This window comes from Centroberyx affinis, unplaced genomic scaffold (genome assembly GCF_046629955.1).
Source record: "Centroberyx affinis isolate AG114_WGS23_722 - 3 ecotype Tasmania unplaced genomic scaffold, CSIRO-AGI_Caff_v1 ptg000946l_1, whole genome shotgun sequence".
Taxonomy (NCBI): Eukaryota; Metazoa; Chordata; class Actinopteri; order Beryciformes; family Berycidae; genus Centroberyx; species Centroberyx affinis.
Window position 1 is genome coordinate 441959 of NW_027279520.1, and position 19567 is coordinate 461525.

A 19567-nucleotide genomic window follows, 5' to 3' on the forward strand; every position below is an offset into this window, starting at 1 on the left:
ATTTGAATAGATGAACCATTCCCAAGGCAATCTAGTTGTTGGCAAAGGAACACAGTTTCTCATTTAGACATTTTTGTGCTTCTCTATTTGTCTTCAGTATTTAGTTTTGGGAAGGAGGCCCCTGCAGAGCTATGACCCAGCACTCTCACAATTAATTTTTTGCTTGAAGACCCCATGAAATGGAAATCAAAGTTCAGTTCATGGTGTGTGGCTCAGATAAAAAAGAAATACAGGCAGGAGTTATGCAGTCTGAGGGGTGGGAGTGAACAACCTGTCAGTGACAGTGATAACTAAATGCTTAACAGTAGCAACTGGTTACATAGTAATTGTGGAGGTGACAATAAAAACAAATAAGCAAAAATGATAAATGACTGTAGTCAAACCGAATTTATCACCACTTTTGCAGTAAAGCACTGATATCTTTGCTAAGATGCTTATCTGTGGTAAAAAGTAACTGAACAGAACCTTGGAAAGCCCCCAGTACCTCAAGCTTACAAAGAGGTATCAATCAAAATGTCATTCCTCTGAGTTCAGATATTCAACACAATACATGTACTGGAAGAGTTAAGAAAATGATTTAAGCGTACATTTCCAGTAGGCATATTTTTGTATTGTTTTGCCCTGTATTCACTCCTTACAGTTCGGTACATTGCTAGAAAACTCAGAAAAAATTAAGTTTACATTTCATGGGGTCTTTGAGTCCTACTTGAACCAATTCTTTCAATGTCATGACATAAACTTAAATGAAATTATTCAAAAGTGAAAAGCTAAGCTAACTAATTGCAATACAATTTATACAACTCCAGAGAGAGATGATTGACTCTCTTTGTACACCAGAGCCCATGGTGTGAATAACGAACTACTGTAAGCTGTCAAGAGGACACTGAAAGCGTTGGTGTTTAGCTAAACTGCGGCCTGAACAGTGCAGGAATATACAGACAAAAGTACATAGAAACAGCAGATTTAGCAAATGGTTTTATATATTTGATTGTGTTTATTTGATGGAGTGCTTCATCTAGCATCTCTTTCATATATTTTTGGTGTGTATTAATCTTAGCTTCTCTGCTCTAAACAATACCATACTACCCTTTACCCTATAAACTAATAATGAAAATCATATTATACACATATCTGACAAACCTTGCTACAGTGTTACACAAAACCTTCTTCGTATCTTACAAGGGTCAACTTTTTAATTACAAGTCTATTTAGAGGATGGGGGTGGGGGTGGGGGGAGGGTGGATCATCTAAAAGTACCATATTCAGTGTGATAGACATTTATAAGGCGTAAACAGCACAGATCCTCATTCAAATAAAAAAGACGAAATGCATAATCAAGAGCTGTGAGCTAAGCGATGAAATGATGGTCAAGATAACCATCCACAAAGCATTTACATTGCTACTGACAGACGATACATGAAGGCATTGACAGAAGTTCAATGGGCGTCTGTATTTTTAGGCACCGTGTTAATGTGAGATATGATATGTGTTTGTGGATGTGTGCGAACAATGGGGGAATATATGTGTTTGGGTATCTGTTTGGATGGGAACGGCAAGAAGATGAATAAGGGGTTGTGTAATAAGCAGTCATGGTAGATATACAGATTTCCAGATATTCATGTTGAAGATGAAGAAAAATATGAGAAAGGGGAGAACTCCAGCAGCAAATGGCAAGCTGCCTGTGAAAACCGGCTGCCAAAAAGACGAAAAGGAAAATAAAAAAGAAATGAGGGACAGGATGAAATGACAGAAATGGGCTCAACAAAAGGCAATAATTGGAAAACATTTTGGGGAACTTCTCTGTCTATGGACTGCCTGGGGTTTCCTCGTCGACACAACAGGGGCAGTGGTCAGAGGTGGAGAGGAAAAGAAGAGAGAGATAGAGACAGAGAGAAAAGGAGATATAGAGATAGAAAGAGGAGAATTGGAGAGAAAGGGAGCCGCACAGCTCCCTCTGCAGTCTAAATGAAGTATTCTTTCTTTTCCTCTGCATGTGCGTGGTTGCCCTCAGCGTTGATGATGGCCGTGTCAGCATCGGGCGCATCGTCCGCTCCTTTGGCCTCGTTTGTCAAGTATGTTCCTATGGAAACAAAAAAGAGAAAACTGTTATCAAGGATCGACTAGAGAAAACAAACACTCAGACACCCTGCGTGGTGTTTGTTGCCTGAGGCAGGAAACACATCTGAAGACTACATCAGTAATGCTGCCTCACTTATACAGGATTACAAGCTAGGCTAGTTCTGGATATGAAAATACAGCAATGAGTGACTGTATAAGTCTTCATACTTTATCTCATCTACTGTAAGTATCAGGATTGGGGGCATTGATGAATTGAATAGAGAATGCATGGTGAATTCCAATTGAATTCCTGGAGTTGGAATTGGAATTGCACCCAGCTCTAAGAATTGGAATTGGATTGTAATGGCAGGAATTCCATTAAATTCCATGAAATTCCACTTCTAAGAGAGGTTGTCTTGACTTGCTCAATATTATCAAGTCAAACATTATAAATCAAATAAAATACAGTTAAACAAATGCATCAAATACCACCTGGAAGGTACCTTTAACATTTTATGACATTCAGTATTGATAATACACTCATAATAATCATTTCAGATATGCGGTAAGAAAAAAACAACAAAAAAACATGGAATTGGAACATGGAAATTCCAATTCAATTCCAATTCTGTTTCGTAGGTATTTTCAAATTCAAATTCAAATTCTTCTGTTGAATTGGAATGGGAGCCATATAGGATTAGAAGCTAGGCTAGTTCTGGATATGAAAATACAGCAATGAGTGACTGCCTACGTCTTCATACTTTATCTCCTGTAGTGCAGGTGTATAGAAATGTCTGGCTCATACATGGAACTTGGGAGTTGGGAAAACGACTCTGCTGTCTAATGGGACAGGTAGGACACGCTCCACTAGGCCCCTGAGCCCCGAGAGACCCAGGTCTGGTCTACTGTGGTTTTACCTTTATGCCTGGCCAGGTATCTCCCCAGAACAATGATTAAACACAAGGTGACAAAGACCACTACGGCCACCACTCCTCCGATCAAGGCATGGTCAGTGCCGTGCTGCCCCAGAGCGTTGGGATCTGGAGGGAGAGAGAGAGAGAGAAAGACAAAGAGAGCAGATGAAGGCGTGGGTTGGAGAGGTGAGGGAGCGAGGGCAGCGGAACGGCGAGAGTCAGACGATACAAAACAGAGCAAGAAGGAAGAGAAGATTATTTCCAGCTCATTCCTGCTCTAATGATCATTCTGAGCTGCTGTCATTCCTCTCTCCTTTCACATCATGCAGTCAGAGCAGAGCTGCCTGGCTCTCAGAGAATAATGAAATGGAAAGAGAGACTGACACCGCGTTGACACACAGAGCCGCCACAGACAGACACACACATTCACCCTGCAAAATGAAGGAAAAAGAATGAAAGAGGGACCCGGAAAAAGAAGTGAATAATTCAGGACCACCCCCACGGTGCCGGAGGAGTCCCCGACATGCAAACCAGGGCAGCAGTGGAAGAGTAGTACACAGTAAATAAATCATCACATGGAAAAATAAAAGAACAAAAGATCAATCTTTTTCTGTGTCTTGGCAGGGAAGAGTTGTTGTTAGGAAAATGAATTAGGTGTTACAGGGTTGGTGCCGGTCCCCAGCTGTTGGAAAACCAGTAGAAATGATGGTAGAGCCATGAAAGAGTGAAGGATCTGTAAGATGAGTCTGTTCGCACTTCATCCAAAAACCCATCAAAGGTTTCCTTTTCTTTCACAATGGCTTATTTCCTATTTTTTTCACCTTGGTTTGTGCCGAAAACGTTGGGCTTGTGGGCTATTCAAGGTAAAAAAGAAAGGACGTGACACTGAAACTGTATGGATTGTGTTTCACTGTAGGTGAAGCTAAAAAAAAGTTGAGAGCCAGAGGGGTGGGGGAGATGGGTAACGGAATAGCCTGTATTATTCATATCAGTCCATGACACCTGAGAAATTAGCACTCATCTCATTATCCTTCACCGAGCGCCAGGACCTGCCATACACAACCCTGTCATTCTGCGTGTGTGTGTGAGTGAGTGTGTGTGTGTGTGTGTGTGTGTGTGTGTGCGCACGGTCTCATGATAGCTAAAATATGGCAATGTCAGAGGAGGGTAAGCAGCGATAGAAGGATGGTCTGGATATACACGTCGAAATATTGACACTGTTTCTCTTCAACGCTCTCCTTCTCTTTCTGTGTCTGACCATGTGACCAAAATGAACAGCTGGCTTGCTCTCGCTCCATAACTCTCCATGGTCCGAGTGACCAGGCCGTCACACTTCACTGCCTCCCAGTGGACACACACACACACACACACACACACACACAGACACACACACACGCAGCGTGGTCTCACTGTGCTGTGGTCATGCTTGGTCAGTGGAGCAGAGAGTAGAAGAATGTTCCCTTGGCATCACCCAGCAGGGCGAGGACTCGGGTGTTTAGTTACACACATGGCTGTGTCTCTTCACCTCTATCTGTCAGGATGGTGTCTGTTTGTTACCACGGTACACACTGACTGACTGTCTGACTGCTGCGCCTCATTCCGGCTGTTACAGCCCAGCACAGACGCAAACAAGCCATGACCACGCTCCTTCTACCTATGGAGTGCTATACGCTTTGGAATGATGTCATGTGCGAGGGGGGCGGGGTGTCAAACCTCCTCACACGACCAAAACATGATGTTTGCTCGAGACTACCGCACTCACTTTTGTATAAAGCTACGACCTTAACTTGATAAACTGGAACCAACAGAAGCCATTACTTTTTTTGTTTTTTTTTTGTTTTTGAAATGCCTGTGACTACATCAAATCATGGTAACCTACAAAGGATAAATGCCTTTCATCTGAGTGGCAGATGGACCTGATTCATCTGTTCTTTGAGGCACTGCTGTTCATGGAAGAAGGAAGAAAGTGAAGCAGTGAGGAAATGCATAAAAAAGAGAGATTGATGCAGAGGAAAAGAGCGAAAATTCAGTCGAGCCGAGACAGAAAAGGCAAGAAGACAAGGAGGAGAGGGACGTGGGGTAGAGGGTTATACATTTTTATGGCTCCAGAACACATTATCTTTTAATAAGGGCACAGACATTCTTCTCTGTGTGATTTAATATTAGAGCGTGGCAGAGCAAACTCCTCTTTTAATATTTATAATGCTCTCCTTGTCGCCTGGCCTTGCGAGTTGGGCTTGTTTAATAAATTAAAGGGGTTCAGGGCTTCTGTGAGCCACTACTTGGCCCAGCCGAACAAAAAGTGTTACTCTTAAACTGCCCCAGTAACTCCTTATCTGATCCGTTTCACTTACGCTGACTCCATATGGGGTTACCATGAAAGCAGAAGTGATATTGATTGAGAATTCAACTGTGTGGGCTTTCAAGAGGATATGTAGGCTACAGGTTGTTGTTGGTCTGTGTGTGTGGGTGTGTGTATGTGTGTGTGTGTGTGTGTGTGTGTGTGTGTGAATAAATGGGTGTTTGTAGTGGTGCCTGTTATAAATAGCATTCACGTCAGTAGAGAAACACAGCATCTAGGCTACTGCATATATTATTATATACTGTATATCCTGTATATTAATACAATCATCTGTTTCACTGAATCTTAATCAATCAATTACTGAACCTATTTCCATTACTCTACATCAAGGCATCCACTCTCGTGCTCTGGAAATAAAAATATCCAGAGTTATATTATCCAGTCCAGTCCAGAAATGTAATGACATGGTACCATTAACCATATCATTACATTTCTGGAGGGCAAGTGATGCGTAAATCAAAACAAAAGTATATATGTGGCATTTTGGATCAAACCATAAATATGTTCATATAACAGTTCACTGCTTCATGACTGAAATGTGAGAAAACCAAACAGTCATTAGTCACAAATTGGTTCCAAGAAGGTGGTACAGACATGAGTTGTGGAAATTATGTCCATAGCAGTATTATTAGTTCAAGTAAAAGCTCAATTATACCATGAAGAGCTCAGCCGGAGAGGGAGGATGACACTATATGATTATATGATGGGCCTGGCCCCTGCTAAAATCAAGTCAATACATCCATTCTATATATACACACATGCACACAAACAGCACCCTGATCTCATGGTAATTTCTGGAAAATCATACAAGCAGTGGACTCTAGTTCCGTAAGCCTCGTATAAAAATTTGAATAGGAAATCCATTACAGAATCTCTTGGTGCAAAGCGCCTAAGAGGAAGGTTGGCTGGAGTGCTTGAACAGTTGGAATTTATGCCTGCAACACCAAAAGGTCCCACATGAGCAGCACTGCCTATCAGCAACCAAACATGTACCATTAACGACAGCTAAATGTCTCACCAACTAAAGGTCGAAATCTTCTACCACAGGGCTTTTTCTTATCCTCAACCAGAGCAACTTTTCTAGCCTAATTCTGAACCCGCGGTTGCTCGTGCCTCAACCTAAAAGTTGTTTCTCTAAGGCTAACTGCAAGTCAGTGGTTTTGTTGGCAAGTAGTTTTTGTTGCTAAACTTAACACAAGAGAAAATGTGAGCTCAAAATCTTACGCACGCAAGATCTAGTGGCAGCAGCTTGTACATTTTCATGCTGAAACCTGGAACATACTTTTTTGTATGTATTCTACAAACGCAATTACGAGAAGACGTTACACATGCGCACACACACACACACACACACACACACACACACACACACACACACACACACACACACACACACTTTTATACTTTTATATTTGTGAGGACAATCCATTGCCTTTGACCTTGCCCCAACCCACTACTGACATAGCTCCATTTGGTTCTCGTAATTAAGACCAAGAGAGTGGTGGTGGATTTTAACGATTTTGTATATTTTGGTGATTGTAAGCATATTTCTCAGACTATCTGATGAGGTAAGCACTAGTAGCAATGTTATTTTCTGTTTCTTCAATAGATAGGAGTAGTCACCAGTCAAAAATTTTGCTTTGTTAGATTTGCAAGATTGTAAACTGACATGCGGCAAACACTTTGCTGTCTCAATAAAAGTTGTTGATAAAAGATTTGAGGTGTTGTCTGTATCCATGACAGTCGTCAAACCAAACACTTACAATTACATTACTCGCCAAGACATCCACAGCTGACAAGTATGTAACTAGCACTAAGCTAGTTTACACTTGTTCACAACGGTGTGCCTCCAACAGTAAATTTGCGAACATGCTCAAGGCCGCCAAATAATCAGATTCCAAACACGTAAGAGCTCCTTATGTGCAGCTAATATGGCTCATCACGTTTCAGAGAAAGCTTGTCAAATGGGCAACCAATGTTAAAGATATGCCCTTCTCTCATTCTTCAAACACGGTATTCATTGTCAATATCTGAAGGGCATCAGAGGAAGCATTTTCCATTCTGAAAAGTACTGTTACAGCAGCCCTTTTGCCTGGTAGTATATCATCTACTGCATTGACTTTCCTCTAAAGCGATCTTTTAAATTAACAATCTCAACTGATCAGTCGCAGTGTCCTCAAATCCATCACATCAGCACGCTGCTTAAATGGTCTTTACATAGCCTAACGCACATCTCTCTGTCTCTGTCTCTGTCTCTCTGTCTCTGTCTCCCCCTCACTATCATATCAGTTAATATTGAAATTCTGCCCTCAAAAGTATCATTTTCTCCTTTGGGAAGAAAGTTTTTTTTCCTTTCACTATCTTACATATGGCCCCATGAAGCACCGGTCTTAGTTGCTCGGATCAATAAAGCAGCAGCGAGCTTAAGCATGGGCTTTTAGAGCTGCAGTGTCCTTGTGTCTGTGGTGTGGGTCAGGGTCTGAATCTTCTAGTGTGTGTGTGTGTGTGTGTCAGAGTGCTGAAACAGACGATACTGGCTTGCGTTAATAGGAGTACTGATTTCTCGCAGTGTAGACGCTGTGAACAATAAATAGCTTAGCAAGAAATAACTTATCCTCGCATCTCCGACACATTACATGCAGTGTTGAATGTGGAACGTGTACAAGAAAACTTCCATATTACTGTGAATGCATGAATGTAGTTCTTCTGATGAGAGTGAAAGAGACACAATAGAAAGAGCGCCTGCAAACAGAGAGAAAGAAAAGAAGAGAAAGAGCGCCTGCAGACTTCCCTTGTTCAATGAGTCAATTATGCCCAACTTTTTGGCTGAGACTAGAAATTCTGCAATTTGCATCTAATGCTGGCGCTACTGCCAAGATGAAAGAGTCCCTGGAGGGTCTAGCACAGGGCCGTGAGACACATGTGGGTGCACTCTGACTTTTACACATAGAGTTGAATGCACGCACTCATGCATGTGCAAGAGTCAGAAAGAGAGAGAAGGAGGAGACTTTACTTAGACATGTGTGTGTGTGTGTTTGTGTGTGTCTTTGCACACTATTTCATGCTGGGTCAGAGTGGATTAATTAGATTCTGAAAACAAATTACTTCTGCTAATCATTCAATAAAGCCCACCCGTGGACTTGGACACTATCTTGAATATTCAACCACCTCCCTCTCTCCCTCTCCCTCTCCCTCTCCCTCCCTCCCTCAGAATGAAAAGAAATTGTGGTCAGCAGGGTAACAGCATGAAGTTATAAGCAAAGTGAGATAATTAATCATATGAATTCATTAAGTCGCATGCGAGAGTCAGTCTATCAAAGTGGCTTTGTATGTTCTACAAAATCCACAGCGTCTTCAAAAACGCAATGAAATACAACAGAGGACGGACATTGGATATTTTCTGTCATAAATTGCGCTATGCTTCGGATTATTGTTGAAGGATTGCATTGTGGGAACCGATTGTAGGGCAGCAGCAACAGGAACAGTAGTCTACACAGAAATAAGTGATCTTGGCGGAAACAAGTTGCCATCACCAGCCCAATAAAGATCAGTCCCCTAAGGGAGAGAAATAGAGAGAACGAATATAGGCTCAAATAAATGTTCATCTCAACAAATTAGACTGACTCATTTGTGTGTGTGTGCGTGTGTGTACGTGTGTGTGTCTATGCGTGCTTCTTCAGAATTGCTTAAAGTGTCCTCTGCCATTGAGATTTAATGAATAGAGGGGCTATTACATGTAATTCATAACACCAGCCTCAGGATCTAATGATTTCTCTTTTTCTGTTCCACGCTTTATTCCAAATTGTTGCTATAATTCTTCCCCAAAGCGAGTTAATGTGACAGGTCATCAATAAGCTCGCCCAGCGATAAGTGGAAAGACCTTTGCATTATGTTTTAATTCCTCCTGTGCTCCTCAGCTTTATGGTGTAAAGAGTGGAGAACGGGGGGAGAAAATGGGGAGAGGAAGGCAGGTACTCAAGCCCTGTTCAATATTTAACCGTTTTCCCCTGGGGAAGCTGCAACCGGAACTTAGCCTTTACGGTTTAAACACAGCGACCGAGCGGCTGCCCTGGACACTGGCCCTCAAGAGAATGTCTCTCTGACTCATCTCATGGCCTAGCCTATGCCCTCCATTTACAACAAGATCAATAGCAATGGAAGCGAGCAGTTAAGAATCCCTCCCAGGAATGAAAATTGTTCCTCCACTTATTGAGTTTTAACAAAAGGTTTGTCCTCTGTCTAATGCAGCCTGAATAGGTGAATGTGGGGTTAAAGACATAAAGATTCAATACCTGTGGATTGCAGTGTGCCATTTCTATTTATGACTAATTCCCACGAGACTGAACTCTGACTTGTAACAGCTGTAAAACAGAACTAATTGATAGAATTCAAAACTCAAAGTCTCCCTTAAACCTCAGAAAGCTCTTTATTAAGGAGCTCCAGTAATTTGTTTTCTCGGCTCTGTGGCAACATCACTTTCTATTTATTTTTTCTCTGCTTACACTTTCTATTTATTTTTTCTCTGCTCTAAGTTTGCTTACTGACTATAGATCCCTTCTCACCACTGTGCTTTGTGCAGAACATGCAATTTGGCAATTTCAACAAGTTTAAATTTAAAAATGGAAAGCTACATTATTAGGCATTTTACGCTATTTCTGTCATTTCAGTTTTGATTATTGTGTTATTTTGTGTTGTTTAATTGCACAGCCTGCCCAAACGAGTTTTGAGTTTGTGTTTATGGATAGCTAGACAAATTCAAACTTGTTATATGCATGCTAAGCTCTCCTAAATTTCAGCAAGATTCTACGATTTAATCTCTTGTTTATGTCCAGTGTTGTTACTTAAGATGCAGTGGGCTTTTCACAGGCATTGGCCGGCATACAAAAAGTATCATACTGGCATGATCAGAGCAATGTTTATTGCATAAGAATCAACAGAATGTGTTGCCACTTGCCAGGCAACAGCCACTGCGTATAGCCATCAAACATTTTGTATCAGAAACATTGAAGATTAGATCACATAGTGTGGCATTCATCCTACTGGACAGCTCATTATATAGACAGGATTTCTGATATTCAACAGCTTTAAGCAATATTCTCACCACTGGTTTGCAGGCATTTTTCCCCAACTCTCTTCTGTCAATTGTAATTGCAAATAGGCAAAAATATCTCCAGATAAACATTTTTGTTTTGCTGCAATTTACTTTGTATATGATAGCAGTTTGATTTTCAGACAACGGGAAGGAAAACCTCAGCAGGTGATGTCATTACTGATCCCCCAGACAGACAGTGGATGATTGACTGCTCAAAATCTCCTATGAGGATGTAAGTAGTGAACATGACAGATGTGATTTCTATTAGCCAAGACATTTTTTAGAGTGGTTGATTTATGATTGGTGGACTGATGTCTGTGAGATGGGTTAGCAATCTCAGCATAGATCAGCTGGATCAAGTCTCAGGATTCAGGAACCCAAACAGGATAAGCTGGGTTGAACTCTCTGTCCGTCAAAACTATGGACACGTCATCAGCCCTGTCTGGACAATGGACAGCTCTCATTCAAAATGAATTGAAATGAATGGAGACGGACAGACAATGGATCAGTGTGGCCGCAGCCTAAGAGTGGTCCTGTTTTAATGTCTAACTTTTCTTATGCAGCACTCTCGGCCAGGACTCACTTGAAAAGGGAGAAAGCTTAGAGTAATCCTGACTCTTGAACCCTGACCAATCCCTTGCCTCTGCTCTTAAGTTCTCCTCAAGTGTGTAGTCGCTGCTATCGACTGGAAAAGATGAAGAAAGGCTCTTTGTATTTGCTTTAGAGAATACAGCCAAGCATAAAGCACTCTGCTGTAGACCATGATGGTTATGGATTACCATGGTAACCTCCACTGACCTCCATTGACAGTTAAAACTCCAGGTGGCAACCAGTCTTCTGGTATCAAATTGGGACAATTCAGCAATATCTTCCAAGTTATAGCATACTCTTTGATTAAGAGTCTCAAGGTTGTTGGTCTATTTCTTCACTTTTCATCCTCCCTCTCTTCTGTTTCTCACAGGAAAGAACTAATGGACCTAACAAAAGAGACCTTTTTCTGTAGGAGCGGGTAAATGGGTTTTATTTTTGCTGTCTTCTCTGCAGGCAGAGACACTAGGCATGACTAATCGCTGTCTTCTCTGCAGTGGGCCTTTTTTCTGGGGCAATATTGGCTATAGGGGCTGGAGTTGGCCATAGGAATGCTGATTATGAGAAGTGAATAGTAAATATTTTAAACACCCTTTAGAAACCCTTGTGCTTGATTCAACCTTTCAGCTTCGCAAGGTCAAAGCTAATTTGCAAACCATGAAAAAGCATTTGGCAGATTTTAGAGAGCTCAGTGGTGGTGGGGGGAGTGTGTGTGTGTGTGTGTGTGTGTGTGTGTATGTGTATGGAGGTGTCTGATGACATTGTATAGACCTCTGATACTTAGCGAAAGAGTTATTATAGCCATTAAGGTTGGCTGGGCTATCGGGGTGGTGTGTGTGTACGTCTATGTGAGTGTGTGTGTGTGTGTGTGTGTGGGTGGGGGGTGAGAGGTGGCGGGGTGTATGGTGAGGTATACCTGCCAGCTCTTCATTAATAAAGTGAATCACAGTTATGTATCAGTCTTGGCATTATACAGTATGGATGATAAACGGAGGAATCCCTTGCACAGCCTGGCTACTCTCCAGAGGTCAACAGCAGTCAGAATCATAGGTGTGGGTCATTGTCACATTTTCATTTCCCACTAAGGCTACCCATATAAAAAATGTATGCACTCATGCTACTGTAAGGATGAGTAAAAGCTTCCATAAAATGGTGTATGATTGTATTGGCCAAAAGTATCCCAGTAAATGGAATTGTCACAATATCAGCCAAATTAGTGGAAAAATTGCTATTACTGTTATAAAATGGCTTCACCGCATGTTTTGTATTGCACATTTTATTAAATATAGAACTTTTAGGCTTGAAACTACTGAGGAGAAGAAAATATTGCGAGGCACAAAAAGTACTGAGGAGAAGAAAATATTGCGAGGCACAAAAAGAAAAGTGCAGGCAGTTGTTTCCAATTCTGTGGCCGTCTGGTGCCTGTCATGCAAATTCTGGTCCTCCCTCAGACTTGGATTGCACTTGAAACATGATAATGAGAGGAAGAAAAAAAACAGAGGGTTGATATCTTGTTGGTGGATTAAAAGCAATTTATCAGCATGCCTGACGTGACAGTAGACCAAAAACAATGCTTTTAACAAGTGCAAAAGCACTAGAGCCCCACATAGACTGTTATTCAGGCTCTTTCATGGCCAAAAATGGATAAAGGTGGTAACAAGTGAGGCAGTGCAATATGGCAATGTAATGCCATGGCTATAGATATTGTACTGTCACTATTCTAATCAATATGTGCAAAACTCTGTATCAGTTATTAGCTCAGTTTCTCAATAGCTCAGTTCAATAACCCATTCTTCTTTATTTAGGGTATCATTGTTTAATGATTTTTTGTTTATATTGTGATGTGAATATTTGATATATTTGGTGAATTCAGGTATAATTTATTCTAATTAACATAAATCTGGCAAGATTTTGAATTAACATTTTTTTCCAGTTTGATGACATTTATACTAACCACCAATCCAAAATTGCCTCTGGGCCCAATGACAGGTCAGCTCTGTGTCTCCATCCTGGTGAGTATGCAGTCCAGCAGCATCACCTTGCCATGGTTGTCATGGTTGCTAACAAGGCTTATTAAGATCAAAGGCATAAAGACCACACTCTTGACTCTCAAAGAGCACTAAAATCAGGGGAGATCAATTAAGGCTGAGGCTTTAACACTGAAGGTCTGGGAGGTTTAATACATGAATGACAATAGTTTTTTTTTTTTTTATTAAAGGAAGAGGAAAACCTTGTAGATTTAGTTTGAAGCTGCAGCGCTGAAAGTTAACCGAACCAGCTTCAGACTGTCTGTATGAACTGATTGAGGGGCTGGAAAGACACAAAAATAAATACACAAATACACCATTTACTAGTATTCCTAACTAGATCCAGTGGAATCAGGGAAAAGCAACTACCATTCTGTGACTTCTTCACTGCTGAAATATGCCAAATAAATTCATATGAAGGTTTCAGTTAGAGCATGCATGTGCTATTTGTCTAAGGTGGTGGGGAAAATCACTGAGGTGGCCACTGCAAAGTTGTCATAGGACGTAGGAAAAACATATAGCAGCATTTTTTCCAATTAAATCTACACTGTTGAAGTTGTTTGTACATTGAATGCGGTATATTCATCACACTGTCATCTGAAAACGTCAATAGGAATTTTTCACTGTCGTATAGGCCTTATACTGAAACTAGTTTAGTGGCCCATTCATAAATCAACACAGGAAACAGTCAGATTTTACTACATTTTAAAGAGCCTGTTGTAAAGCAGTACTTTACTTTGCAGAGCTTTTAGCCTGCACACATACTGCAATATCCAGCAAGCAACTATCTTACAGTTATGAAGAACAGGATTACAATCATGCATTTACCTTACATGATAGTGTTTACCCTATTATAGTAAATGCTGTATGTGTGTGTTTGATTATGCACATACGTCTACAGAAAATTACATATAACCTTTGCCATGTTGGACCTTTTAAGTAGCAGATATACAGTTTTAGCAGCATGTGCTGGAGGCACTATGGCGATCCACAAAGCCATTAGTTTCAGGTTGAATGTCATTAACTCTTTCTCTATAATTTTTTACAGCCACTTGCACTACTAGAAATAAAGTTTGTGATATAATCTATTTTCATCAAGCATTCATACTTTTAGAGTCCACAAAGTAAGCAATATGGAAATCACTTGCAGCTGAATTGTTGTTTTAGATGGGATCCTAATAACTGTATCACCTTTTTATTGCCTTGCTGTGTCACTGGATGAGTTATACCCACGGTGTGAAAACATTAAAATTTCTCAAGGACTGATACAAATCCCCATGCCTGCACCTAATATATAGTCTAACACATTAACACCTCTCATAGAAAAAGTGAAGAAATATGTCCGACCAGTTCTGCAACATGATTAACTGTACACATTGCTTTTGACATCTACCAATTATTCCATTTAATTTACTAGTGAAAACCAATATATGTAAACAAGTTACAGTCCTTCCTGTGTCCAGGTATTGCTACCTTTTTCTGTATATGCCTCTCTGCCTGAACGGCTTCTCGTTGGGAGATACCCCTCCTTCAGCTGTGGCTGTCTAGTGTTGCATTAATATAAAATACTGATAACACAGAGCAAGAGTGGAGAGAAGTGAGAGTAGTATGAGGCAGAAGAGAGGAAGGTGCTGGAGAAAGAACTCATCAGGGATTTGGGTATGTTGCACACTGGCTATGCGGCTCAACCCATGTATTTCCTCCAAGCAGGAAGAAAACTTTATTAAAAGACAAAGCGGTACAACAGCGCAGTTGTTTGCTTTCATCCAGAGCCCGTGGAAAGACCTGGTAATCAATCAAGCAGACACACGAAAGCCGATAGTGTAGTATCTTGTGACTGGGAAGACAGTGAAGGAGTCTGGTATTTAGATTCCCTGAAGATACACCAAAAAGCTCAGCTGCTCTTGTGTCTCTACACTACACAAACAGACATCAGAGGAGGATAGAGACACACTGATGGGGAATATCCAACAACGTGTGGAAGCCTGTTATCTAAGAGGGTCTTCAGAGAAATGTCGAGGGTAGGAGAGAAGGGGGAGAGTGAGGGGAACTTGAAACAAATGCTTGAAGAGAAACCAAAGCAGCAGAGAAAGAGTAGAACAGGGTTCAAGACTGCTGGAAGGCTTTAAAGATGGTAATTTAAAGAAAGCAGCGTTGATGAGGCAAAATTATTCTTAAGTAGAGGGGACTGAGGAGCAATGTGAAGTTGAGGGCAGCTGAGGAGAGGGAGCAAAAGCAGAGGGAGGGCAGAAGCTAGACCCTGTGACGTCTCTGTGGAGAGAGAGAGAGCACTGACACATATAGGAGATAGAGTGTAGGGGAAGGAGAAGTGATAACGAAACGAGAGACCGCTGGTGAGTGCTTGGATTGATAATTATGAACAGAGAGAAGTGGGAAAAACACAGTAAGGGTCAAATCCCAAAAATACCCACTACCTGATCATCCCTCAAGTTGAGCTGAATGGATGTTATCTTATTTTAAAAACTCTGTATAGTGTCCCTTAAGTTGATTCCCTATCTTTGGGAACTTCCTCTTGCGATTAAGGAAGATATTTCTTCTGAAATCTTCAAATCCAAACTGAAATCCTATCTATTTTCATTGTCTTATGACCAACCCTAGAGTGTCTATTTCAAGACCGACACAGTCTTCTCATAGCTTGGTTTACCTTAGCTTTGACAGCATTATTATAGGAACCGGCCGTTATGGGAGCCCAGTCTCTGTGCTGCCTCTTGGTCTGTCTGCATCATTATACTCACTGCCTGTCTGCTGTCTGTATGAATGTGTTCCTGGCTGAATACGTCTGCTCCGAGTGTGTGGGTTGTGCTTAGCACGGCTGTGTGTGTGTGTGTGTGTGTGTGTGTGTGTGTGTGAGTGGCTGTCTGTTTGTCCTTCCTCTCTTTCAGACACCTGTTTTGCAAGCAGTGTGTCTACCTGGCAGAGGGCGCGGGTGCTGCCCCGGCTTTTGTGGACGTTGGTGCTGGCCGAGGTCCCATCTTTCTGCCTCATCATGTTTCTCTTTGTCTTATTACCTCCGCCAAGGAGGTTATGTTTTCGTTTGTTTGTTTGTTTGTCTGTTAGCAGGGTTACGGAAAAACTACTGGCCCGATTTTCATGAAACTTGGAGCGGATCCGGATCCGACTCACGAACAAGCAATAATAGCATGAACCTTGGCGGAGGTCTGCGCTCTCCGAGTGCCCTTCTAGTTTGGTTTCTTATCTCATCGTGATTGTTCATGTCATTGTCCATTTTGGCAATTGTGTTTGCATCTATTTCCACACTCAGCCGTCCTGGTGGGGGATCCCTCTTTGAATCGGCCCACCCAAGGTCCATTTTTTTTTCGAATCAGGTTTTCACTGAGGGTCTAATGTTGGTGGTTTCAGGTAGGCTCGGCTATTGCTTGGGTAGGCCTGTTATGTCTTTTCAACATGCTATTTTGTGTCTTCTGCTTTATTTTGTTTGTGTTTTATTTTGTTACATATTATATATTTTTGTTTTGTAACTGATTGGTGATCAATTAGATCTAGTTATGCTCATTCTCTGTTAAATCCTTTGAGACATGCCTGCGATGAAGTGCTCTATAAATAAACTTGACTTAAATCAGAATGTAACCTGACCACCACTCATTTGACATGGAAATCAATATATTGGGAGGTGGGTTTTGTAAGTGACTTGCTAGGGATTTGAGAGATAACACGTATAAGATTGTTTTGTGCTTCCCCAACATTTTTTTATTCAGTGTTCCTTCAGTAATATCCCATGTGTACATTACAAGCTAACATAAGGGATAATGTCAACTGCATTGATGCCCAGTGAAGAAAATAAATATCAGAGCGAGATTCCCTTGAAAAAAACAAACATGTTGTCTTTGCAATAAGGTGTCCATGTGGTTTCTACTATGTTAACTCTCTAACAAGGAGAGTTAAAAGTCAGGATTCTCTGAGCATTGAAGCAGTATTAGGAGTCATGATGAGAAGTCCCCAGTGGCCAGACATTTTCAGTTGGACATGACATTTGCTTCTTTGAGGTTTCAAGGCACAGAAGTACTGAAGCCTTTGAAATGGGGGAAAGGACGGTGGATTTCAGCAGATATAATCTTTTTGGATACATAACCCGGAGTACCCTAGAGACATAAATGAAGAATTCTGGCTGGGGCTTTTCTTGTAAATAAGACTCTTTTTTTGGCCTTTAATGAAACTCAAAACTTAATCAGTTCACTCCATACTCATGGAAGCCATCGTCCATCTAAACAGCATACAGTTCATGTTTACAGCTTTAAAGGGGTAAGAAGAAAACGCTGGACATAATGGCCCACATCAGACTGAAGACAGGCAAAAATCAGGACCTAGGAAGTAACTACGGCATTTGACAGTTTTCTGTTCTCTGTGTCGCTTGACTGACAGAAAGTCTGCGTAAGACAGGAATACTGATGCTTAAGGCAGTGAAGTGGCTGAAGGAGAAATAATAAGACAGAGAAGGAGACATGGAAATGAGAAGGAAGTGCAAATACAGAATGCAGAGGGGTTTTTAGTGCGGATGCGTGGGGTGGTACTGTACCTCTGTTGCCAGTGACTGTGGGGTCTGAAGCGTGGGTGTCTAAGGGAGCGGTAGGATCTGGAGGAGTGGGGTGTGGGGGGGGAGTGGTGGATGGAGGCAGGGTGGTGGGGACGTCTGGTGGAGGGGACAGACACACACACATACACAAACACAAAAACAATATGACAACAAAAAAAAACACACAGTGTATACATAGGGACAATTAGATAAAACAATGACACAAACAGATCAGAGGCAAACAATTATATATAATAATGGGAAACTGAAAATGGCAAAATAATGACACAATTAAAATGGTTAACGTAAAATGAAGTAAATCATACACCTCCTGCAGTATAAACAGGAGGTTTGATCCCTTATTTCAAAACGGATTAGATTGTTTCAAGGACCACCGGTGTACCTCGGTATTTCTTAACCAGCTGTTTTGCTGTGTAGTTCATGCACCTTGAATGACCCTGTCGCATCAGAATTGGGAAGTTGTCTCCGCTGAACTCTTTCAGGTGATTGACTATTAATGAATCTGTCTGGGTCAAAGTTCACACAAGTCGGGACAAGTTTAAGAAAACAAACACATGGCTATGTAGCTGAACTTCTAATGATTTATTCATCGGTGGCGGACAAGTGTTTTCTTTTGTGTGTGTGTGTGTCTTAGCCTTTTACCGTATCTGCTGTAAAACTGCAGGCTATGGCTAGAGTTTTATCAAGCAATGTTCAGAAAGGGAAAACACAGGCGCTAAGTTGGACTATATTCAAAGAGTTTCCTCCATTGATGAGAGTAGATTGTGGGTGTTGCTTGGGAGAAGTGCAAAATTTAGAACTGTGAAAAGATAACACTGTAAACACAATAATGGGTTGAGTGTGTTGTTCGATCTCTTAGTCTTAGGCAAGCCTTAAACCAAACAGACAACTGACAGGCTATTCAGCTCCTGTTGATACAGTAATAGGAAAATAATAATGCAGTATGTATCTATGAGTGTAAATGGAGCAAAATGTTGCCACTTGTGAGGACATCTCCATACTGCTTTGGTGTATTCCTACTTCTCTATATTTTCCCCGTCGGTGTGATTTAATTTTTCGTCTTTGAGTGTAAGGGTGATTTCTGCAGCAAGAGACCAGGATTAGAGTTGAATCGGCTGACGTCTGTGAGCCCTGAGGCAGATCCTGCATCGGGGACCTCGCACCGTATGAAAGTTAAGAAAGTTGAATAACACCAAATGAACAAAGGAATCTGGCATTTGCAAATGATCTATGCTAATGTCCATGTGGTCTAATTTTGAATAGATGTCTGCTAACAACCAGTGAGTTGAAACGAAAAACATCCCTATGCAAGTAAAAGTGGAGATTCATTTGACAAATTATATTGGATTTGACATTGTCCTCAACCTCAGCGCATTATTAAAATATATTTAATAAAAAAGCTTGGGTGTAGAGAAACTGGGTCTGTGTGTGTGTGTGTGTGTGTGTGTGTACCACTTTTTAACAACCTAAATAGTGGAACTACATGCACATTTATAGATCTAAAGCAAAGCAATTTGTATTCTCATACTACACAAATACATTGATCGTATTTTTGGTGGAGGTTAGTGGACATCTGCTCTGAAAGACAGGGAACTATTGTCCACAGGAGGGTAGTAATTAGCAGTGTTAGTTCTAAATGTTGTCAGATTGTCTGCCACCTTGTTTGCAGGGTTGATTTCAGGATTAAACAAAAAAGGGCAGCCAGGCTGTCAGTGTCACACTCTGTTTTTGACTTTGGTCTGCTCACTAGAGGATAGTGGTAAAGCTCCTTCATCCAAGGCGATGTTTCTTACTGCCGTGCATTGAAGCAACAGGAAAAATGGAATTGAAACATTGTGTGACAAAGTTAATGAGGTTACAGTACCACCTTGGGTTTTATGTTTATGTCATCCTGCTTTTTATGTTGGGGTAGCGGCTTTTAATTGGCTGTGGTACTCTTTCACGGGGCCCACT

At 41.2% G+C, this 19567-nt stretch overlaps 1 protein-coding gene across 1 annotated transcript in view; it reads right to left on the reverse strand.

The window, feature by feature from the left end:
- Positions 1 to 1961: 1961 nt before the first annotated feature.
- The window catches only part of cadm2a (cell adhesion molecule 2a), a 225509-nt gene continuing 207903 nt past the window's right edge, over positions 1962 to 19567 (reverse strand). Inside the window, exons 9-10 of the mRNA XM_071521951.1 lie at positions 2976 to 3098; positions 1962 to 2080 (exon numbers count right to left, since the gene is read on the reverse strand). Coding sequence (XP_071378052.1) covers positions 1962 to 2080; positions 2976 to 3098 — 242 coding nt within the window. The remainder of the gene's footprint in view (positions 2081 to 2975; positions 3099 to 19567) is intronic.